The following is a 23,811-nucleotide window of genomic DNA, read 5'->3' on the forward strand; positions in this document are numbered from 1 at the left end:
TTTACCAAGCAGCGAATGTATGCCTGTGTACTTCCATGTTGTCACTTCCAAAGATTTTCATTTGGATCCAGATAAGGATAGGATTTTCTTAAGGTCTGAGAAATTGTTTGGAAGTTGGGAGACACATGGCCTGAAATTGTCCTTCTCTAGGTATGACTTCTTTTGAAAACATATTCTTCACAATTATACCATGTAACTGCTTTGTCAATTCCCCACCAGGGAAAAAAATCAAATCTGAATGTTTTCCAGTGGATTGAGACCTTTGAAATTATGGGTTTGTCACATCTTTGCCTGTTCCATCACTAATAATAATAATTGCTGTTCCACAGGTCTGTAGGGGACAAGAGATATCTTGTTGAAGGACAAACTATGATTCCCAAGAACATAATTCATGAGAGCATACCCTACAAATACATAATTTGCAAGCACAGTGAAAATAGCGACATGTATGAGACGATCTACCAGAAAGAAGGGAACCAATACGTAAACAGGTGCCTGAGTATCAAAGAGGACTTTTTAACACATGAAGGTAATGGAGATTCACTTCTCTACAATCAACAGCAACTTTTTTTCACATTTACAGACTAGAGCCTAACTGATTATTAGTAGATACTGTATACATATATGGACTGTCCACCAGAGAACACTAGCAAGTTTTTTTAAGCCCACCAAGGGGGCAATGGATGCAAAGATCTAGCTCTATACACGGTTTGGCATCCTGCTTTTACAGCTTTTGAATCCTGCTTTCCATTTCTTAATCTGTATCTAGATATCCACACATATCCTTGGAATATGACTTTTAGCAGAGTTCAAATGTTTGTTGTATATTGTCCAACAAAGGAGGAGAAATAATAATAAATAAAAAAAAAACATACAAAGTAGCACATGAATAGCATCACATTCCCTATTAATTTTGTTCTGTTGGACTTTCAAGGGGAGTGGCACCAGTACGATGATATGATCCATCCCAGGCTGAAGAAGGGTATCTGGCCTTGGAATACTTCGACCAAAGAAATTGTAATGAAAGGGCGAGACCTAGCTGGCAAGGTGATGCTGAATAGCATCTTTGACCTTCTTACAACATGGAATGAACCAAATGTGGACAACTTCTTTTTACTGCTACGGCAATTCATGGATACATACAGCTATCCTATACTTCATGATGGCATGGCAAGGCCGTGGGGGTTACCATACGGTAAAGAGCAGGTAAATATCAAGAGTTTTATTTTAGAATATCACATGGGGACCTGAAAACTAAGACAAAGTGATTTTTATAAAAAATGTTTTCAGCAAGAATTACCCTCAGAGTAATTATAAGACATTATAAGACATTTATTACTTCTCCATTTACTTTTTCTAGGTGAATGTCCTGCTTAAACTGGTTCTGGAGGAAAACACAAGTCACAGGGAGAAAGAAACAACAAAATCTATTTTACCACGTTTGCATGCAGGAGTTGTTAGTTTGCTGATTTACAACAAGTATCTGAACAATGACATGATGGATGAACTGTCTCATGTTTGTGATCTTCTTTGCCTGCCTGAGATGCCACAACACCTTTTCTCCTCTTTCTGGAAAGACTTTGCAAGCCCTTTAACAGATAAACAGAGGTAACTGATATGTGTTTTGCGCTGTAAGTTAGAATAAAATAACTTATTCCATTTGTTACTAATACAATACATTATCATATTTATAATAAAGGCTATAAAATAAAAAATACAAAAGCGCAAACGTTCTATGCTACCAAAAATGATGTTTTAAGAGAAGAAAATAGTAACTTGTCAGCCTGAGCACTTGACAGGCAATTCCTCAGCTATCTTATTTGGCCTGTTGATGTCACAAATAAGATTTAACATTGAAATTAAAGATGACAGATATAAAAAAAAGGAAAAACTTAACTAGATCTAACAAATGTAAGTGTTCACACTAACACTTACATTTAAAACTACATATTCTCCTTGACACTTTCAGTCGACACTCTGATGTTTTGTCCATCATGAATGTAGGTTATTGCTCAAAACAATTTGAGCACCGTAAACGGATAACTTCTATACATAAACAGCGACGGTCTTGACCCTGACGGCATGCACAAAAGTAGTTTGCTCAATGTTGCATCCAATCGAACTCAATGTTGCGTCCAGTAGAACAATTAAATTGAATTATCCTCCAGCAACATAGTAGAGTATAAACCAAATCTAATGATGCATGTTCTTATATTATTTTTGAAAACCAACATAGTCGGCTTTTTAAATATTGAATACTTTTCCACCATTGTAATGAAACTAAACAATGACTTCTTCACTGGAAAAGTATTGCAGATGCTGTTGAGATGCTTTGCAACAATGCTAGACAACGCGGTATCCCGAAGTGGTTCTTGGTCATCCCTCTGATTCATCTACTGAGAGGAGAAAGCAAACCGTTTGAGCCAGGTCCACCTGTCCTGAAACCCCAGTTTCACTCCTGGCCAGGTTTGAGGGGCAACAGTTTCTATAGGGACAATAATGCAAGGTATGTAAGTGTGTTTCTCCTGCAAAAACTTTTGCACATTTTTGCACATGACTGCCCCATAGGTCACTGCTGTGGGTCCAGTCAGTATTTTGTTTGTAATATTTTTGATGACATCATGTTAAAATGTAAATCATTTATTGGTTCCCATCCCTCACCCTCGGAATATCCTGATTTTCTCACCACCTGGTCAACATATTTAACTCTGATTTAAAAATTAGGATTGTGATCGGGATCATGAAAGACAATGCTTACCTGGTGCACATTGATCATCTTCTTGTGCACTCTTGGATGTCTCTGGTGCATGTGGATGATCTAACAAGCTTCATATCCAGTGTGCAAGTGGAGCTTCTAGATATTCTTCATTACACACTGTTCCATATCAAATCTGGAATAACTTACTCCACCTACGTGGTATGTATCCTTGAAGTGACTTTAATATATTTTTATAATAATGTATCAAATCACAATGTGAAAACAGTGTGACAGTGTGAAAAGTGTCGCTCGTACCGAAGAGCTTTTAAGAGAATTATCACCTGAATCTGCATTCTGCATCTACTAGTGCAATCATTGTTGTAAATTGTGTATAGGAATAGGCTCAACACACAACTCTGCAGCGCTCCTGTGTTAGTGGTGAGTGCAGGTGATATGTTTGTGCCCACCCGCACAGTCTGTTGCTAAGGGAATTGTGCATGAGATGAAACCAAGTGGTGGGGGAGTGTTGAGGTGGTGTAGCTTCCAGATCAGCAGATGCTTTTGGATGGTATTAAAATCAGGGCTGTAGTCCACAAAGAGGATTCTGACGAAGGTATCTGGGGAATCCAGGTGTTGGAGGATAAGGTGCAGCAGGCAGTCCATAGCATTATCTGTGTCCCTCTAAGCTTTTTAGGGAAACTGGACCAGTTGTGGCATGGCAACTGACAGACTGATGTTTAGCAGCAGTTCTGTGGGCCAGGTTTTTTGGGTGGTACGGGGATTATAGTAGCATTTTTCTAAAGGGTAGGGATTGTTACAGTCTGGAAGGATTCACAGAGGTGAGAAGAATTGGTGAGAGTTCCAGGGTGCCAGTCTTCAGCACCCCTGCTGGGATGCTGTCAGGTTTCGAGGACTAGCTGGTGAACACAGATGAGCATTTAGCTCCACAACTTTAAAAGTGGAAACAAAGCTAAATGAAAAGAGTGAAGTGTATATATATTAATGAAGTGCCAGAAACACGATTACAAATAAATTACAATTTATAATGTTCCTCTGTAACTGCTGGATGTGTAAATTAGCAATTGTTTGCTTACAATTCTGCATCACTACACTGTTGAACTACTTTATGTCTTCAAATTCTGTGTGTTCTGATATTTGATTTACAGGCTTTGAAAGAATTGGCTTCTTATCTCATCAACAGAGAAAGCCATTGCAGTAAAAGGTAAAAAAGAAAACAAAAACTTACCTATCACTCTAATACAGTTCCTCTGCAATAACGTCTGAATTTCAGTATCTATATTGCTCGGAGTCTTTATGTGTACACAGCAATAATCAAATATTTTTTCCTATAGCTTAGATGACACATATGTTGAATGTTGCCTGAAAGCTGCAGTAACGCTTCTCGGCACTATCTGCCGTTACACACAAGATTCAAGCCGTTGTGATGTTCCTATTCTCTTCCTTGATCTGGTCTGTCTGATTGCCAAGGCATACAACCACACTGATTCCCAGGTGAGACTCACCTGCCAGTCTGTTGGACATGCCACGCTATACCAAGCTATAGTCAAGCCTTGAAATGGAAACAGCTGTAATATTTAATTTTGTCTGTCTTGTATAGACTAAAATATCCAACTCAAAGTGGATTATTAAATATTGTGAATTAGTTCATTGTTTTTCCCCTACCAAACATTTGACCTGTTGAGTGATATATATCTACACTTGTGTTCTATGTCTTTAAAAAAGTCTTATTTCATTGTTTCTCATATGCAAGCAGATATGTTGTATTATGCAGAATCATTTAAAATCATTGAGATATCCATAGTAACTTCTGTATGCAATTCAGGCAATTCATGAAGAGTCAGTTCGGGAGACATTAGAAACAATGAGGAAATGGCGGAGAAATACCTTCAAAAACAAACTGCTAAATGACTGGAATGGAACAAAGTTTTCTGAACCCTATGAAGTTGAGGTAAGCAGAAATATGCAATAATGTATGTTGTTCTTTGTTATTGTTTATAGCCATTTGGTGTTGTTGTTAAGCAGCTGAATTATTATAATCTGTATGTCTCTTTTTCTAGATATGGAGCAAATTACTCTCACTGTCCTTCGGTCACGAAGAACTCACTTCATTCTGGAGAAACACCTTCATCGAGGATTTTGAAGGAAAACTAAAACGAGTAAGACTGAAGTTATGTTTACATACTTTACCGATCTCTGATTTTGATATTTACATGTTTTACATGCACCTGAGAAAAGAAACAAAACTGATGTTGTGTGCTTGTGCGCTAGGAAAGCCCAGAGAATCAAATTGGAATATACTCTAACAAGATGGAAGAACTGAGCAAGACAAGTCCTTTTTTATGCAGCGCAATGGAGAAATGTGCATTGGAGGCAGCTGCATCTATTTGTCAGGTATGAGTTTGATAAGTTGCATAATAAGCAGTTAATAAATGAATAATAATAAATAAAAAATGATATCTTGTAATGTAAATTGAATTGAATTTTTTGTTTATTTATAAACAGCTGTAACTCATGAATCAGTGAAAAAGGGCTTAAACCATTTAAGGTGTTATAACGATACTTTAAGAGCTTATAATTACTATGACAAAGCTGTAATTATGAATACCTGTAATAAATGACTCCCAAAGACACTTTTAGACCTTGTAGAGGAAGAAAAAATATGATCTTGACCAAGAAAATGCTCACACACTGTTCAGTGCATTCATTAAATTAGTACATCCATGTTTTCTTCAGGATTTTGAGCATGACAATTACTGGATGTGCCCGTTTTCCCCCTCAATTTTCGTCACAAAACATGCAAGGAGAACCAATTTCACAGGCTGAATTTTTACCAGCATGTGTTGCCACTTGGAGTGCTAAATGATTATGATTAATTGTTCCTGTATGTTTTTTCTGTTTAGGATAAATCTGGCAAAGCTGTTTCAGCTCTATTTAAAAAACATGATATCACAAAGTTTGGGAAGCTGATGTCTGTTGTTGTGCTGAAGACATGGCCCACAGATGTGAATGGAGATTACGCTGAGGGCGAGGACTTGATATTTGATTACCTTGTAAACTGGCCCATGGCCAAAACTGTTTTCCAAATGACAGGTAAATATTTAAATGTAACGTATAATGTTGTGGTAATGTATTATGTCAATGACTTAAGAATCTGCTCTTTACTAAAATTTGCATTCCTTTACTCACAAAATTGTACAGTTTTGTACTGTTAATCAAAAACCTTGGGTCGCAAGGGCGGCAGCTCTAGCAGGGGACCCCAAACTTCCCTTTCCCGGGCCACATTAACCAGCTCTAACTGGGGGATCCCGAGGCGTTCCCAGGCCAGTGTGGAGATATAATCTCTCCACCTAGTCCTGGGTCTTCCCCGAGGCCTCCTCCCAGCTGGACGTGCCTGGAACACCTCCCTAGGGAGGCGCCCAGGGGGCATCCTTACTAGATGCCCGAACCACCTCAACTGGCTCCTTTCAAGGCAAAGGAGCAGCGGCTCTACTCCGAGTTCCTCACGGATGGCTGAACTTCTCACCCTATCTCTAAGGGAGACTCCAGCCACCCTTCTAAGAAAACCCATTTCGGCGGCTTGTACCCTTGTACTGTTTATACTGTTTATACTTATACCGTACACCCCTAGTGTAGCATTTGGTCACTCTTACATAAAATGTGTAAGAAGGACAATAGTAATGCCTAAGAAAGTGAAGGCTGGCTAGAAATGGATTGTTCTGGGCTTATCACAAGTCAGACAATTTAATTACTGTATTGTTTCATGGAAAAAAACATTTTTAGTAATAAACTGTTTGCTTTATGCTTGCACGCTTGTTTTACAGGTGAAGGAGGAAAACTGATTGACAAATTGTCAGATGAAGTGCAAATTAGGATGACTTTGGCAAGTTCGGCATTTAAATCTGTTTCGGAGAAGTTCCTCAGTGGAGAGATCCAAATTAAAACTTTGAACCGAATCTTCCAGAAGGAACGTGAATTTCTTGACTTGCTGAAGATAGGTGAGTAGGAATATCTGTCTATCTCTGTTGCTTTGTTTCCTCAAATTCCTTTTCTTTTGACCTTCCTTTTTACTTCTTACTCCAGACTGTGCATGTGTGCACCCTATTAGAAAAACAATTTATTCACTATTCACTCATGACAATATTTTCCATATATTTTTGATTTTAGTAAATGAGATTTCTTTAAAGCAAAATTTCCTTTTAAAAACTCAACTGCAAAGTCCAGACACCAGTTATGTTGTCAGTAGTTTGGCCAGTTTTTAGTAGGAGCTACTTATTTTCCAACAAAGGTAATAATGATTAAAACGCTTCCTAAAAGGACATTGCTGTTTTCAAAGTTTTCAAATGTCAGATGTTTCATATTTTTTTTAGTGCTTTCAGCATCAACAAACAAAGTAAAGTCTGGGTAAAGTAAATTCAGAGATTTGTTTAAAGACTGTAATTTGTGTAATACTGAATTATGGAGTTGGAGCTATGACGAGTTTTTCACATTTTTTAGAATAAAGATATTTTATGCTGTCCTTAAATTATGGCTTAATGATGCAGTGGAGCCACAGAGATAGAAAGCCCCACCCATACCTCCTTGTTAATTTTGTCTGCTAGCATAAATTACAGAAAAATGCCCAAATGCTGTGTGGTGGAATGTACTACCAAGAGGGTAAATAACCCAGAGCTGCGTTTTACAAGCTGACGAGTCGAAAAACTGAGCCTTTATAAAGCCAAAAGTGGATTTTGGTGTTAGCTCAATGCTAACACATCGTGGAGATTTCCATTAAGGCTGATATTAGCTTTGTGATGGGGATCATCACAGAGCTAATTTATTGATGTATTGTTCATCCTTAGTACGTTAGATGTTACTGTTCATTTGTATCATGCAATGTTTACTGCTCAGTGCTAACTTATAATGGGAATTACCATAATGCGCTAAAAGAAATTAGCATCCCGATCGCAATCCCATCCTAACATAAGATCCACTTCACATGCTTGTAAAACGTTTGTGCTCATACTTAGTAGCATATGTTTGCTAGAGGTCGACAGATTAATCCTTTTTTGCCGATTAATCCTTTTTTGCCGATTAATCAGCGCAGACAGGACATTTTACAAACTATTTAATATTATCTATTAGCTATATTGAATTAAGTTACATTAATTCACACCACCTTATCGTGTTGGAGAGGTTTGTGTGTCCCTGTGTACCTGAGGGCTGTGTTGTCTAGAGCCTGGTGCTCCTGGTAGGGTCTCCCATGGCAGACTGGTCTCAGGCGAGGGGCCGGACTAAGAATGGTTCACAAAGACTCGATGGAAGAGGAAGAGGAAGAGAGAACCTGCCCGGAGAAAGCCGGGGGCCCCCAGATGGTTAGCTCGCCGGCGAGCGCCTGGACGAGGAGAACATGCCCAAACACAAAGAAGGGCGCCAGCCAGGATACGAACCAGGAACCCTCTTGCTGTTAGGCGACAGCGCTAACCACCCCACCGTGCCGCCCTCTAAAAAGACACAACTATTCCAAAGATTCCAAAGATACGCCCTCCAAAGAGATATTATTATTATTATTATTGGGGTATTATTGGGGTAGGAAAGAGGGAAAAACTAAGTTCTACTACATAAATGAGATACAACTATTGAATAAAAATGTAATGCACATTTATGTAGTAGAACGCTTTTCCCTCTTTCCTACCCGAATAATGGTCTGACAACTCTCAGACATTTCTTTTGACGCTTTGGTGGGTGGCACGACCCCCACATGGGGAACTACTGCACTAAAGCACGCCTATCTTTATGTTCCCTGTATATGATGTAAATTTGTATATGCACCATTATGGGGACACTGGTTTTTTTTGTTGAGCTTCAGAGTTGCAAGTTTATTTTTGGTTGTTATTGTTCATCTAAGTGTTTTTATTCCTCTAGATGGCCTATGTGATGATCGTCGATGTAAAGAAGACATAAAAATGAGAAGACTACTGAGACAAAGAAAAGAGGAAGCGGAAGCCGTCCATAGTGAGAAGGAGCTGGTCAGGTGTCTACTACAAATCTGCAAGGAACTTCCACAACATGTCAAAGGTAGGCAGCACTGTCACACTGGAGCAAAAATAATGACCCAATACACCAGTGTTCTGTTCCCAGACTGCAAAGACTTCCCACTGGGTCAACAAACTTGCTGCTATTTAAAAAGCCAGGCACACGGGTGACTGAATTTGAATACTACAGCCCCAAACTGAACCGTGTCCTGAGCTGCGTCTCGCTCTCCACATGGTGAAGTAGTCTCCTAGTAGTGGGGAGGCATGCAGAGCTACCACAGGATGTGCTAGCTAGCTAGCTCTTGTCTCATTTGTGGTCTGATAAACAGAGACCAAGGGCAGGGCTTAGCTAATCAATGATGCACTGAAGCAGAGATAATTGAAGGATCTAGGGAGACCCATAACTTAACTAGGCAAAGCAAGAGCAAACGCATCAAAAGTTACCAGTCATTTTTTCAGTACTTCTTCTTTGAGGTTAGCAGAAAATCATTGAGGTATTTCTCAGAGCAGTGTGAAACCATTGACCAACACTGCCAATAGACTTACCTCACTTAGCCCCTGAATACCCACACAGGTGTTTTCACTTATTCTGACTGATTAGACCTTTAACGGTAAGATAGTTGTTGCATGGCAAATTTCATCCTGTGAATATATATAATAATAGAATATATAATAATAATAATAATAGAATTTTAATCCACAGTTGACTTCAAGGGGTTGGACAAAAAACTTCATCATAACATTGAGATGATGAATCTGAATGAATTTATGGAGGTTCACACTCTTGATGGAGAGACCTCTCCTACAATTGGGCAGGTCTCTTATTTCAACCTCTGTGAATTGACCCATCAGATGGCTTCAGAGCTGCATGTCATTAAAGACAGCGCAATCTTCAAAATGTGCTGGACGAACCAAGTGGAAGAGCTGTCAAGAGATCAACCTGATACAGATGATACTGAACATCTAGATGGAAATGAAGACATCTACACTCTCGACCTGATCTACAGCAAAATATTCCAGAGCTGCTACAGCACATACAAAGAGCTTTATCATGGTCTGAAGAGTGGGGAACTGTTACTGGAGGAAGTAGACCACATCTTTGAGGACTATAAAGGAAAATCCGAAGACCTGCAGAAAGATTTAGACATTATGTGCAGAACAAATCCATCTGATAATGGAAGATGGATCAGAGGAAGGATTCAGCAGATTCAACAGTACCATGATCTTCATTTAGCATTGGAATCTGCAAAAATCATCATGGATATCAGGGACACAATATGTCCAGAGGGAGACTTTAAAATCCTGGAGAAACTGCTGCAAATGGTACGTTTTTTCAAAAATGTAAAGTTAGGAAGAGAAGCTCTGTCCTCAAAAAATATCTTTAAAAAAACACTGGTACAAAGGGAGAATCTGTTAAGGCTACTTTTTGTGGATATAGAAGAAAGAAAATTTGCAATCTTAAGTGAAATCATAAATCATACACACTTACATACTCACTGTATTTTTTTTCCAGAATCAAGCTGACTTCAAGAAATACAACCTGAATTGCATAGATGATACCTTCATAAAGGCCAAACAGATTCTGATGGACATTACAAATGATCGCAAGGAATGTCTTCAGAAACTCAGGCGTAGCAAAGAGTTTGTCCTGTGGGTTAAAGAAGCACTTGAAGGTACAGTGGAGATAGAATTGTTTGTTACCAAGTTTAAAACAAGATTTGTATGTGCTTAAGGACATTTTATAATTGCAGATATCAATGAACTGAAAGTTTTTGTTGACTTGGCATTCATCTCTGCTGGAGAAAATGACCTGGATGTGGATCGAGTGGCCTGTTTTCATGACGCTGTCCTTGGGTACTCGTCCATGTTGTATGGACTGAAGCAGGACTCTGATTTTGAGGCCTTCAAAGAGTCATTGTCAAAATTGTGGAAGGCACTTGAAAATGACAGAAAAATACCAACGAAGCTGGTGAGATTCCGCCCTTTATGTTACCACCATACTGCGACTAAATAGCAATGAGAACTAACTTAGTTGTCATATTGCCAAAACCAAGGAAATTAAGATTAATTCATCATCTACAGTTTATCCAATAGGACTTAATATATTCACAAATATGGAAAGGTTGGTAGGTCAAGGATGAAAACGAGAATAGGCCTTCAAATTCTTTATAAAATTATTAAATCTAAAGCAGGTGACTTAATGTAAAAAAAACAAAACATTTATTTTTCGTATTTGCCGAAAAACTGTTGCATCACAATGACACAGACGATATGTGAAAAGTAATGTATCTCTACCTCCATCTTCTGTTCCAGTCTACTTCCAGAGCCCTCTCTGAGTGCTCCTAATGGCACCTGCTAGTTTCCACTGCTGTAGAATAACAACCACTAGGAACAGAGGAGTCTCTGACGCAGTGTCAATAGCTGCTCTGAACTTGGATCAAACTGTGAAACTAGGCAGTACTGATCAAGCATAAATCAAGATTCTGTTGCTCTATTGCCTTTTACTCACATAAACTGTTTTCAGAAACACGTTTTAGTGTACTCTTCAACTGTGAAATAAGAATGTTTGTGACCAAGTTGAAACAAAGCCAAGCCCCGCCAACCAACCGACCAGCTGGTCAAACACTCTCATTTTACATCTTAATGGTACACTACAATATGTTTTTGGAAATACTTTATGAGAGAAATATGCAATACAATAACAGAAATCTTGATTCGTATTTGATCAATGCTGCTAAGTCTCACAGTTTGTTTGGAGTTCATGAGCAGTCATTGACAGCAGACAGAGCGGACTCTGGAAGCATACAGGAACAGAAGACAGGGTTAGAGATACATTACTTTTTCACAGATCATCTTTCTCTTTGTGATGTCGAGATATACTGAAAGCAAATATGAAAAATACATATTTTTTACAGAAAGTTACCAACTTCAGCTTTTAGTAAGTGGTTAGTTATACTCCACTAGGATCAGTAAGATCGCTTGTGGTGCTTGCTTAATGGACTCCATTGTTAAGTAGTTCCTAGCAATGTGTTCACAAATTTAAGCAATTAGGTTGGCCAATAAAATGAAACCAATCTAACCAAAAGGAATGGTGGCTAAATGAAATATGAAATCAAATATAAAATAAATAAAGAAAAGTCATTCTTTAATTAGTCCACCTTCACATTCAACATATTACACAAATCTTTTGTGGAAAGCTGCATCCTCTGAGGGAAGCTAGCTACCAGTTTGCTATGCAGGCAAGTCCTATTTTATCCAATTCCTTAAAATTTATACTGTTTTTTAGTCATTTATAGAGAAAAAAAAGTGCTTATTTTACTTTACTTAAAGCAATTCTTCCCTTTCTGGCATTGTTACACTTTTCTTTTGTAATCTTGAAATGCTCCTGATAAGCTTATGGCACACTAAAATGTAAAAGAAATCCACCAGGTGTTAAAACGCATCAATATTCAATTCTCATATACTTCTGAAAAAAGTCTGACCAATCATTTTCATTTGGTCCAAATAAAACTATTTGCAGAGCTTCCTGCCTGTCATCCGTTGCTCTGTTTCTCTGGCTGAAGTCTGAAGTTTCAGACCTCCAACTAGGCAAAGTGCACTGGAAGTGATCTTTGCCCAGTTGGAGATCTGAAACTTCGGACTTCCCGTGGCACTTGAACGCAGCATTTCTCTCTCAACTGCCAGGGGAGGAGGGAGCATCAGAGGTCAGGCATGGAGAAGAGGGTGGGACTTTCGAGGGAAGCACTGAGTGCTCTAACTGAGAAATGGAAGAAAGGGAATAATTGCTTTAAGAATTACTTTCAGATTTTTTTTGTTTGGTGTCTGATTTTAGCTGGATACCGCACGTCATCTGGAATGGTTAAAGACTGTTAAGGAAAGCCATGGATCTGTTGAATTTTCGTCCTTGTCCCTGGCGACATCCATCAATGAGAAAGGCATATACATCATCAAAGCCCAAGACCAGAAAAAGGTACGCTAAATGGACTACATCAAATTAATGCTTGAATTGGAAAGAAATACAGAGATGCTTAAAAAAACAGACAAGAATAGGGTGAAACCTTGTATATGGCTGGACCGTGTATGGTCAGTGTTCTCAATTGTAACCAAATGGTTACAGGAAGAGTCAGTGGTGCTTATAATATGAATTCCTGGATATGAAATGTTTATCTGTAGTGGTCCCAGTAGTATTTGTTTGTTTAGCATTGTGCGGGTGTCGAGTTAACTGATCATTACTAGTTCTTATCACTCTCCCTCTTTCTCCATCCGCAGGGCTATTTTTCTTTTGCTGGTATCATTAGAGCTGGTTGTTCCACCATCCATTATTAACGCTACTTGATGATAGCTCCTGCAAAATATTTTGTTGAGTTCTAAGCTGTTTTGTAGATTTGCTTTTTAGTGGAATGCTCTCAGGTAAGCAGTGATGCAGTGTTATGTTATATGTATAGGGCTTTTATGGTGAAAAGTAAGAACGAAAGAGTGAAGCTGTAATGCTGCTGTTGACTTTGCTGTCTTGATTCAGACTATGAAGCCTTAGGGTTATTATTATAACCAATATACAACCAAAGTTTAAAAAGAAAAGTCATCTGTTGGCACTGTAGATATATGTTTGCGAGAAAGTGTTTAACACTGCTTCAATAAAATGAAAGTAACAATATTACGTTTAACAACAACCTCTTGTTCTGGTTGTTTTGTAATTTATGTTGTCAACAGAACAGACCTAGGTTGCACCCCATGACAATTATTAACTTGCTCACCGCCACAAATGTTGGTCTTGAGGGGGTGCAGTATTTATTAATGGATACACTGAAACATTCCTTTGTATTAAAACAGTTAAAAACGTTATATTCCTAATATAAATATTCCAAAATATCATCCTTGAATCTTATCAGAACCCAAGAAAATGATACGTATCGTATCGTTTTAAAAACGTATCATTACAACCCTATTAAAACAGCTGTGGCAGTAACAGCAACTATGGAACAGAAGTGAATCAGCTGATGGAGCGGGCTGGCAACAGCCACTGAACCACCAATTCAATAAACACTTTAATATAGTCTATATCATCATTGATGTTTCCCTTTATAGCTCTCTTTAGAGACTTCCCTGATGCTGCAAATTCAGGACGGGCATGAAGAAAACATGACATGTACCTATGAGGACCTGAAAGAGTTGCAAAATAAGCTTATGCTCATGTCGGGAAGAGGGGAACAAAATCAGAGTGAAGTGGAATCCTTTGCTGAGGTGAGGTGTAAATTTCTTATATATTTTTGTGACTTTTTGATAAGAGATTTATTGTTCTAGTCTTCTTTCCTGTAAATTAATGGGATGTTCAAAATATTGAAGGTATGGTTTTTTATCTCACTTTATCTTTATCCTGTTCAGGTGTTTGACAATGTCCAAAGACTTGCCAAAGCATTTGTTGACCTTTATGCTGCAGGGAACCCACTCTTCAGGTGTTGGGAAGCAAAGATTTATTGCAAAACTCAGAGTGACCCATGTATCATTATGGAAATCAACTTTTGCAAGATCCTTCATCGCATCCAAGTATGTGGAAGTCTAGTTGAACAACTTACAGCACTGTCCAAGAAGATGGAGTTGTTTCTTGATGACTGGCAAAACTTCATGGATAAACAGAGATCTGATCACTACTACTTAAACTATTTCACAGCAGAACAAATATTCTACTTGTGCAGTGTTGTGAGTCCATCAAATGTGAATGCAGAAATAGAGGACAAAGCTTTAATGATGCTCTCATTCATTAAACCGAACTGCACAACATCACATGTCTGGAGTACATGGAGAAGGTTTCACAACCATTTTGAGCCTGGCAAAAGGATTAATGAAGATTCTCACTTTCAAAGTCACTTTCTTCACCAGGAAGACAACAAAATGTCTTCATCTGATTTGAGTCATTTTACAGCAGATGATCCAGCAGACCAGACTATTGGTTTGAAAGAACTGGAAGAGTTGTGGAATGGCTACATGAAGAATGAGGGGATATTTTTCCATGACCTTTTGGACATAAGGAGTTTAGGAGGTCTGTTGAAAATGATGACTGTCACAGAAAATCAAAGTGAAAATGAATGGGAAGAGCCAGTGCTCTCAGAGTCAAAAGACAATTCACTCCGGAGAAGTCTTCCAAAAGGTCTCTTCTCAAACCAACCTAATCTTATAATCTGCCCACATGATGAGGTCCTGACTTCAAGTATCTGCTTGTACATGGCCAGTGAGTATGAGCCACTGCCCAGTTATGATGAGGTACTCTTGTGTACCCCTGCAACATCCTACGAGCAAGTAGAGCTTTTCCTGAGGAGATGTCTGACACCTGGCGACATTGGCCAGAAGATTTACACAATGCTTTGGGCAGACCAACTAACCTATGACGTTAGCTGTGCAATGGAGAAGTGTTTTCAAAATCTGCGTTCCCTACATGATTATAGGCTAGTGATCTTCTGCAGCTCTGACAGGGAGCATACTTACATTCCTACTGCATTCAGTCAGTTCAAAAGAGACTTTGTTCCACAAGAGCCATTGGAAAGGATTCAGAAGTACTTGTCCAGGCATTACATTGCCCCCTCTGATCACAAGAATGCTGTGTTCAAAGGTAGCCATTCTGTTGGCATTGTTGCTTCCCGACGGGCAGGAGTAGGTGAGTCTTACATTGTAAATACACAGTAGTTCTTCTAGTATCACCAATTCACCCTCTATAATGTAAGGAAATTATGCAGATAGATCACAAACAAAAACAACTAAACAAAAAAAAATCTAGAGTTATGCATTATACAGTAAAAAGTGCAAATCTGAATCACCTATTTTTTTTATAGACTTGAGAAAACAGTTAAACTCTGTAAACTGTTTTGTAGTATTTATTACTTACATTTTCAAACAATAATACTCAGCAGAAAATACCTCTATTATTATTTTTTATTGTTGTTATTATTATTGTATGTTTATATGATAATTTGACTGAAATCAGCTATAAGGTATTTATCATAGAAAACAAGGTACAGAATCAAACTGATATCGTTTTGCTGGAATAACATTCTTGCTTCCTAGAGATACATCTATAACATATTCCACTCAGTTATTTTTGATGCCATGGTTTCAGTCAGTCAAATGATATATGGTTATTCCGCAATTTTAGGCAAGTCATTGTATGTCCAGAGATTGTATGAGAAGCTGGAGAGAAGTGTTGATCAAGGAACTGCATTAAGGAAGTGCATTCCTCTATATGAACATGAGATTGATGAGCACAAGGTTCTCCAGTCTTTGTATCACACGCCACAACAAAAAGATCTCAAGGTGTTTCACTTTGATATCACATCCTCGGTAAGAAACGTTTATATTACCATAATGAAAGTTCTCTTTAAGAATGCGGTTCTCAGAGAACCCTTAGGTTGGTCAATATTTTCTTTATCTAGTAAGATTTTTTCTACTAATGCAAATTTTAATATCAATATTTCAGGTGCAAAAGGGTTTGAATGAATTCCTGTTTAAGCTTTTCTTTTTGCGGTACCTGATGGATTCGGATGGACTGATGTGGCGTTGCAACCACAAACACTTGTACATCATTGAGTTGCTGGAAACCACAAATCATCAGGCCATATATACCCCTGGATCTGTAAGTTGAGATTTCCTGTTGCTGCATTATTCATCTTTTGAAATCATACCATACTTTGCTATTGGTTTCTTTCATTATTAATATTATTGTTACAACTTGTTCAGTGAATTGTTTTGATAAGATTCTCAAAACACTAAAGTTGATTTCTGTGCTATGCGATGTAGATAAATCAACCACATCCTGTCAGAATTGTTTCAGTTGCAGGCAGGACAAAGATGATTGGCTAAGTACTGTGTAGAGGTAATTGCAGTAGCTGCAATAAGTAGTTAGTAGGAGAGTGAGGTATGATGCAGGATCTTTGCATGAGAGATTAAGCTTGATTAATTCATTCTAAACTTCAATATATTTATTTGTATATTTTTAGGGCCAAAAAGAACACTTTGCATTCTCTGACGTTTTCCCGAAGGTGTTTTGTCGTCCACCAAAGGAGGTTATGGCTTTGGAAATGAGGAGAGAGGAAAATACTGACACTGAGACTGATGACCCTCTCATGGATGACGAATGTTTTAGGAGTGAAGCTTATCAAAGACCATACCAGTATCTCACACGTTTTTACAACAAAAACAATCTTGACAACTTCACCTATCGCCTGGGCATTGAAGGGACTCATGCAAAATGTCTTCAGATACTGTTCATCTACTGCGGCATAATAGATCCATCGTGGGCCGAGTTGCGCAACTTTGTCTGGTTCCTTAATCTTCAGTTGCAAGATTGTGAGAATTCAGACTTCTGCAAATTCGAGTTTGTTGGAGACACTCTTGAGGGGTTTAGAACCTTTGTGGTTGAGTTCATGATCTTGATGTCCAAAGACTTTGCAACACCATCACTATGCATCACTGACCAGAGCCCAGGGAGGCAACACATTGACATGAGTGGGCTTAATGAAAGAGACCTAGCCCCATTCCTCATTAGAAAAAGGTGGGAATCTCGGCCACATCCATACATCTTCTTTAATGATGACCACATGTCCATGACTTTCATTGGGTTTCACCTGAAGGTCAATGACCAGAATGAAGTTGATGCGATAAATCCATTGACAGGAGAAGTGATAAAAAAAAACATCATGACTCAAGAGCTGTACGCTGGCTTAAGACTTCAGAAAGTCCCTTTTAATAGGAACTTTGATCAGCTTCCTCGAGCTGACAAGATTGATCAGCTGTGCAGTGTGCTTGGTATTAAGTGGCCAACAGATCCTGATGAGACATATGAACTGACCACTGACAATATTCTCAAAATGATGGCAATCCATATGAGATTTAGGTGTGGCATTCCAGTGATCATAATGGGTGAAACAGGATGTGGTAAGACAAGACTCATAAAGTTTATGTGTGAGCTGAGAAGGTGTGGAGCAGCGGCAGAAAACATGAAACTGGTCAAGGTTCATGGAGGAACCTCATCAGAAATGATTCATGACAAAGTGAAGGAAGCAGAAACTCTTGCAAGAAACAATAAAAAGAACCATGAATTTGACTCAGTTCTTTTCTTTGATGAGGCAAACACAACAGAAGCCATCAGCAGCATCAAAGAGATCATTTGTGATAACTCTGTTCAGGGACAACAACTTAGCTCTCAAACAGGACTGCAGATTGTCGCTGCATGCAACCCTTACAGAAAGCATACAGACAAGATGATTGAACGACTAGAAGCATCTGGATTGGGCTACCGGGTTAGGGCTGAGGAGACTGACGACAGACTTGGCTCCATCCCTCTCCGTCAGCTTGTGTATCGTGTTCATGTGTTACCTCCCAGCATGATTCCTCTTGTTTGGGACTTTGGGCAGCTCAATGACTCAACAGAGCAAATGTACATCGAACAAATAGTGCACAGACAGGCAAAGGCCAATTCGATTGAGAAGCATTATATTCCATCTATAACTAAGGTGTTGTCGTCATCACAAAAGTTCATGAGGGAGAGGAAAGATGAATGCAGCTTTGTCAGTTTAAGGGATGTTGAACGTTGCATGCACGTGTTTGTGTGGTTCCACAAAAATCACCCCATGTTTGCTGCAGAACTGAGAGCTTTCCTTCAAGAGCAATGTCAGAGGAAGAAGAACACAAAGATGTTTTCACCTGCCCATGACAGAGTCATCTGGTCACTCTTGATGGCCACTGGAGTTTGCTATCAGTCCTGCTTGGAGGACAAAAAGCAATATCAGAGATCTATCAGCCAGCTGCTTCCTGGAGGCAACACCCAGAGAGAAATCCAACTCATGCAGGACCTCCTACTCAATGGTGTACCCATGGGTAAGACAATAGCCAGAAACGAGGCTTTGAAAGAAAACTTCTTCATGATGGTCATCTGTGTTGAGCTAAGAATTCCCTTATTTATTGTTGGGAAACCAGGGAGCTCCAAATCACTGTCCAAAACCCTAATTGCAGATGCAATGCAGGGCCCAGCCTCACATTCTGAACTCCACAAGAGGCTGAAGCAGATACATCTGGTGTCTTTCCAGTGCAGCCCTCATTCAACTCCTGAAGGAATTATCAACACATTCAAACAGTGTGCCCGCTTTCAGGAAAGCAAAAACTTGGATGAATACATCTCAGTGGTTGTCCTTGATGAGATTGGATTGGCTGAAGATTCCCCTAAAATGCCACTGAAAACACTGCACCCGTTATTGGAAGAGGGCTGTGTCGATGATGAGCCACAATCTCATAAAAGGGTTGGGTTCATTGGAATTTCCAACTGGGCATTGGACCCTGCCAAGATGAATCGTGGAATATTCGTGTCCCGTGGAGATCCAAGCCAGCAAGAGCTCATCAAAAGCGCTAAAGGGATATGTTCGTCAGAAGAAAGGGTTCTGGAAAAGATCAAACACCTCTTTGAGCCTTTTGCAACAGCATATATGACAGTATGCAAAGAAGGCAGGGGTTTTTTTGGTCTGCGGGATTTCTACAGTCTGATAAAGATGATATTTTCCGTTACTAAAATCAGTAATGAGAGTCCCACCGCAGATCAAATCACTGAATCAGTCCTGAGAAACTTCAGCGGAAAAGATGATGTGAATGTGATGGACATCTTTAGCAAAGAACTCAGGGATGACTTTACCAATGCCAATATCACCGCCCTTGATTTGGTTGAGCAAAGCATCTCTCCAGCTTGCCAAGTGGAAGAAAGTCGTTACCTTTTAATCCTCACAAGAAACTACGCAGCTCTTCAGATCCTCCAACAGATTTTCTTCCGTCACCAAATCCATCCAGAGATCATCTTTGGTTCTAGTTTTCCAAAGGATCAGGAGTACACCCAGATTTGTAGGAACATCAATCGTGTCAAGGTTTGCATGGAGACTGGACAAACAGTTGTGCTTCTGAACCTTCAGAATCTGTACGAAAGTCTGTATGACGCTCTCAACCAATACTATGTGACCCTAGGTGGTCAAAAGTATGTTGATCTTGGATTAGGAACACATCGTGTGAAATGCAGAGTTCACAAAAACTTCAGGCTCATTGTCATTGAAGAGAAAGAGGTGGTCTACAAGCAGTTTCCAATCCCACTGATAAACAGATTGGAGAAACACTACCTTGATATCACTACTGTCCTCAGAAATGAGCAGAACGGCATTGCCAGGCAACTGCAGAAATGGGTTGATGATTTTGTCTCCTTGAGTGGTCAACAATCCACGAAAAGACAATATGTTCCAAGTGATGTCTTCATTGGCTACCACTCAGACACATGCTCTTCTGTGGTCCTGCAAGTAACAGAGAATCCAAGTGGTGAAACAGATGCTCAGACAGTTCTGAACAAAGCCAAAGACATTCTGCTCAACTGTGCCACTCCCGACTCGGTTGTTCGTTTAGACAAATCCAGGCTACCTGATGAGGAAAGAGAACATTTAATGAAGAAATATGTTCATGATGACATGCACAGTTCATTGGGAGACTACATTTTCTATCAAACACAAATGTTGGAACAGTCTCACTTCGTCTTCACTGAGGTAATTCTCTTTTTTACTATTGCATCAAATGTTACAGGCAAAAATCCACCCAAAACATTGTAGCACTGAAAAGTTTTCTTCTGGGTCAATTTACATAATTGTCATTTTCAGTTTAACAGTCTGGTACAATGTCTACGCCATCTCTCCCTACACTTAAACTGTTGTTAAGTAAGCATTGTTTTGTTGGCAAAGTGACAGTGTAATGTTATGTTTTCTTGCATTGGACAAATAATTTGTAGTCTGTAAAAACGATATTTTTTTCTTATTATTTTGTTAAGAGTGCTCTTGACCACTCGTGAAATGTCCTCTTAAGAGAAAAATTAGAAAATATTGGTGAATCCCAGAGCCCAGTGGGTACTAACAAAATAAGAACAAATCATGTCATATACAAATCACAGCCGACCCCTAACTTGTGGTAAGCAAAGTAAATCACAGACTGATGACATATAACAATGTAACAGTACTGTTTATGTTGGTAGCCTTTTCTGTTGGCAATAGCAAATGAGATATTAATTGCGTAATATTTTGTAATTGTAAGTTATTTTGCTTTTTTGAAGGTCACAACATTTTCCAGGCTACTTACTGCAGCAGACTCTCAACAACTTCAGAGTGTGATCAAACTTGATGATATCAAGCTGCTATCACTGCAACAGTTTGACACAGAGTACTCTTTCCTCAAGAAAATCAGGTGTGTAAATGCTTTATATAGAGCATGCCACATCTGCTTAGATACTTATTTCAGTCTAACTAAACAACAGTATTTTCTTGGAATACTTCTTAGGATATACTATAAAACTGACAATATTGTGAATTGTACTGATTACATCTATGGGCCTGCATACAACTTTCAAGTAATTACTTTGTCTGTTCAAATGTAATTCATGCCTATGTCCTGGCATTAGGGAATTTCTTGGCTCCACTCCTGCAGACAAAGTGCTCATTATCCAAACAGACTATGATGAAGATTCTCACAAGAGGAATATTCTTTCCTCAGCCAAGTGAGTCTTATGATCATTACATATTACTTTATTTTACATGTTTCTCTAACATTATTGCAAAAGCTCACATTTTCTCTTTTTTTTCTTTTACTTGTGCATAATGCATGGATTTCTCAGGTATTCATGCATCAACGAAATAACCAAGTGGGCCACTACTAACAACACAAAGACATTTGTGTACTTTGTCACCAAACTTCCTCGTATTGAGGGTGGGACCTCCTATGTTGGGTTTCAAGGCGGTTAGTCCTGCTGTTACACATGCACACATGCAACATCATTAGTAAATGTGACTGTTTCATGTTAGAACAAAATAAACATCAAAATAAAGAGAAGACAACAACAACACCAGCATGTCAATATTGTGTCTTCATAAATATGACTTTTTAAAAATAATTTCCAGGTCCTTGGAGGTCTGTTCACGTCGATGATCTCAGAAGATCAAAAGCGTTTGTGTCTGATGTTCATTCCTTGAAAAATCTACGCATAAGTGAACTTTTTGAAGATCCACCTGAGGGTAATTCATTAAAGATCTTATTTTCCTAAAGAATGTTAACTCTAATAAGTAAATTCCTATATATAATTAATTTTCTTTTCAAGCCATGGAGAAAGAAGACTGCAACGGTGTGCCACAAAATGATGACTCAACCGTAAGTGTAATTTCTGTTTAATTTTTAACTTTTTTTTCCTGCTGATTTCTTTTTTAGGAGAATAATTGAATGTGGCAATGTGGGTTTTTGACATGTTTCATTTATTTTAAAATCTTTCGGATTTACCAAAGTCATCCAGTATATGTCTTTCCTTTTTACCTGCAGAGCTGCCTGTAAATGTTTTTTTTTTTCATTTTGCAGGTTTTGGGAGAAATGTTCAATATAACAGATCTGTTGAGGAGCTGTGTGCAGAGTGCAGTGAGCATGCTCAGAGATGCAGCAGACAGTGGAGAACTCAGCACTAAGAGAGTTGAGAACCTGCTCATCCTTCTGGATGGAAATCAGTCACAAGGTTAGAAATGTTAACTCTTGGTCATCGTTTCACATCAGGTCATTGATATACACATCGACTCGGTGTAGGAGTTTGTGTTAATTAATCTTGTTTTTAAGGTCTGTTTGCAAACATTGTGAAGAGGCATCTCCACTCGCTGTTGGAGGACTATGAGGCCAGCCTCCCCTATCCAAAATGCTGGGTCCTAATGGAGGCATCAAATATCAATGCTCTTCAAGAGGGAGGAACGTTCCTGTAGGTCTCTCCTTTACATCTCTGACCTGACCTTACCTTACCTATTTGATATATATATATATACCTGCATATATATATATATTTATTTATTTATTTATATTTGTTCACCACTTATTTACTTGTATTTGCTTTTTAATATTTATATTGTAATATTTATATTTGCTCACCACTTATCTAGGCTTTTTGTTTTATAATATATAAAATGCAACTTCAGCTAAGCAAATTCTACAGTTGTTTATCACTGCCATTTTTCTCAGTCCTCATGAACAAGTTCGTAGCAACTCCTACGTAAAGTTATGCACGGAAATTTGTACCAACAAACACATAGACGGGCCGCAGGGTCGAACCGGAAGGTCAACAACGTACAAAAAATAACCAACAAAACAACGATTTTAGCCAACAAATGGTGACGGTCAGACCTAGGCATGAAAAAAACACTTGGTTAGGATTAGAAAAAAGTACATGGATTGGTTTAGTATGGCTGTGAATTGAACCCCACTCCTCTGCCTGAAAGCCCTGTGTTTTAATGTGCTGACTCGTGCTCTAAAACTACATCACACATTTTCACGGTGGGGAATCCACACAATAACAAATTACTACGCATTCGTTTTTCGTTGTTATATGTATGAATGCTTCACGAGAACAGCCTGTTTTGATACATACGCAAATGTGAGATTGATGTCATGTCATTATTTCTCACAGACACACATTGTGGAGGAAAATCCAAACAGTTGTCACTCCACTTCTAGCCAACTTGGTCTCAGTTATTGACCGTGACTGCAATTTGGACCTTCTGCTGAACGAGTGCGATGACATTAGGAACTTGTGGCTTGAAATATTTGGTAGCAAAAAGATGCTCCATGTACCTTATGTGAGGGTGGAAAGCAAGTAAGTATCTCTTGATTGTATGATCATGGTATCTATTCAGCTCAATAAAAATGTGAATTCCATTGAACTCTCTTTTGATGATTTGTTTTCTGACTCAAGAATAAATGCAAGCAAAGAGAATTAGCAGTAAGGTGCTATTCTGGCTAAAAAAAAAGACATAAATAAAGAATATGATTCTCTGTCTTGCAAAATCGCATTCATAATTTTTGCCTCCTGACTCTCCTACAGCTCCAGCGTCTTAATGGTACAAAGCCATTGCGCAGCTGGCAACACCATGCAGTGCCTCATGCCCTTCAGCTGGTGGATCAAAGACTTCCTGGATGGGCTCATGGTGCAAACATCCAGACATGAAAGTAATTATCATACTGTATAGGTAACATTTCCAAATGCCTTATGTCCTTGAATTG

General features: G+C 38.8%; 1 protein-coding gene across 1 annotated transcript in view; it reads left to right on the plus strand.

Moving 5' to 3' along the window:
• Window positions 1–23,811, plus strand: part of LOC310945371 (E3 ubiquitin-protein ligase rnf213-alpha-like) — a 42,046-nt gene that overhangs the window by 1,010 nt on the left and 17,225 nt on the right. Inside the window, exons 3-34 of the mRNA XM_083911452.1 lie at window positions 10–150; window positions 330–529; window positions 935–1,206; window positions 1,361–1,608; window positions 2,309–2,506; window positions 2,725–2,917; window positions 3,865–3,920; window positions 4,051–4,210; window positions 4,542–4,667; window positions 4,777–4,875; window positions 4,988–5,110; window positions 5,620–5,809; window positions 6,541–6,714; window positions 8,621–8,773; window positions 9,434–10,053; window positions 10,244–10,403; window positions 10,482–10,699; window positions 12,563–12,700; window positions 13,816–13,971; window positions 14,113–15,379; window positions 15,875–16,059; window positions 16,196–16,351; window positions 16,716–20,285; window positions 20,843–20,973; window positions 21,188–21,283; window positions 21,401–21,522; window positions 21,684–21,797; window positions 21,881–21,930; window positions 22,132–22,282; window positions 22,381–22,516; window positions 23,219–23,404; window positions 23,633–23,757. Coding sequence (XP_083767578.1) covers window positions 20–150; window positions 330–529; window positions 935–1,206; window positions 1,361–1,608; window positions 2,309–2,506; window positions 2,725–2,917; window positions 3,865–3,920; window positions 4,051–4,210; window positions 4,542–4,667; window positions 4,777–4,875; window positions 4,988–5,110; window positions 5,620–5,809; window positions 6,541–6,714; window positions 8,621–8,773; window positions 9,434–10,053; window positions 10,244–10,403; window positions 10,482–10,699; window positions 12,563–12,700; window positions 13,816–13,971; window positions 14,113–15,379; window positions 15,875–16,059; window positions 16,196–16,351; window positions 16,716–20,285; window positions 20,843–20,973; window positions 21,188–21,283; window positions 21,401–21,522; window positions 21,684–21,797; window positions 21,881–21,930; window positions 22,132–22,282; window positions 22,381–22,516; window positions 23,219–23,404; window positions 23,633–23,757 — 9,904 coding nt within the window. The 5' untranslated portion in view covers window positions 10–19. The remainder of the gene's footprint in view (window positions 1–9; window positions 151–329; window positions 530–934; window positions 1,207–1,360; window positions 1,609–2,308; window positions 2,507–2,724; window positions 2,918–3,864; window positions 3,921–4,050; window positions 4,211–4,541; window positions 4,668–4,776; window positions 4,876–4,987; window positions 5,111–5,619; window positions 5,810–6,540; window positions 6,715–8,620; window positions 8,774–9,433; window positions 10,054–10,243; window positions 10,404–10,481; window positions 10,700–12,562; window positions 12,701–13,815; window positions 13,972–14,112; window positions 15,380–15,874; window positions 16,060–16,195; window positions 16,352–16,715; window positions 20,286–20,842; window positions 20,974–21,187; window positions 21,284–21,400; window positions 21,523–21,683; window positions 21,798–21,880; window positions 21,931–22,131; window positions 22,283–22,380; window positions 22,517–23,218; window positions 23,405–23,632; window positions 23,758–23,811) is intronic.

This window comes from Echiichthys vipera (genome assembly GCF_963691815.1).
Source record: "Echiichthys vipera genome assembly, chromosome: 3".
In the NCBI taxonomy this organism is placed as follows: domain Eukaryota; kingdom Metazoa; phylum Chordata; class Actinopteri; order Perciformes; family Trachinidae; genus Echiichthys; species Echiichthys vipera.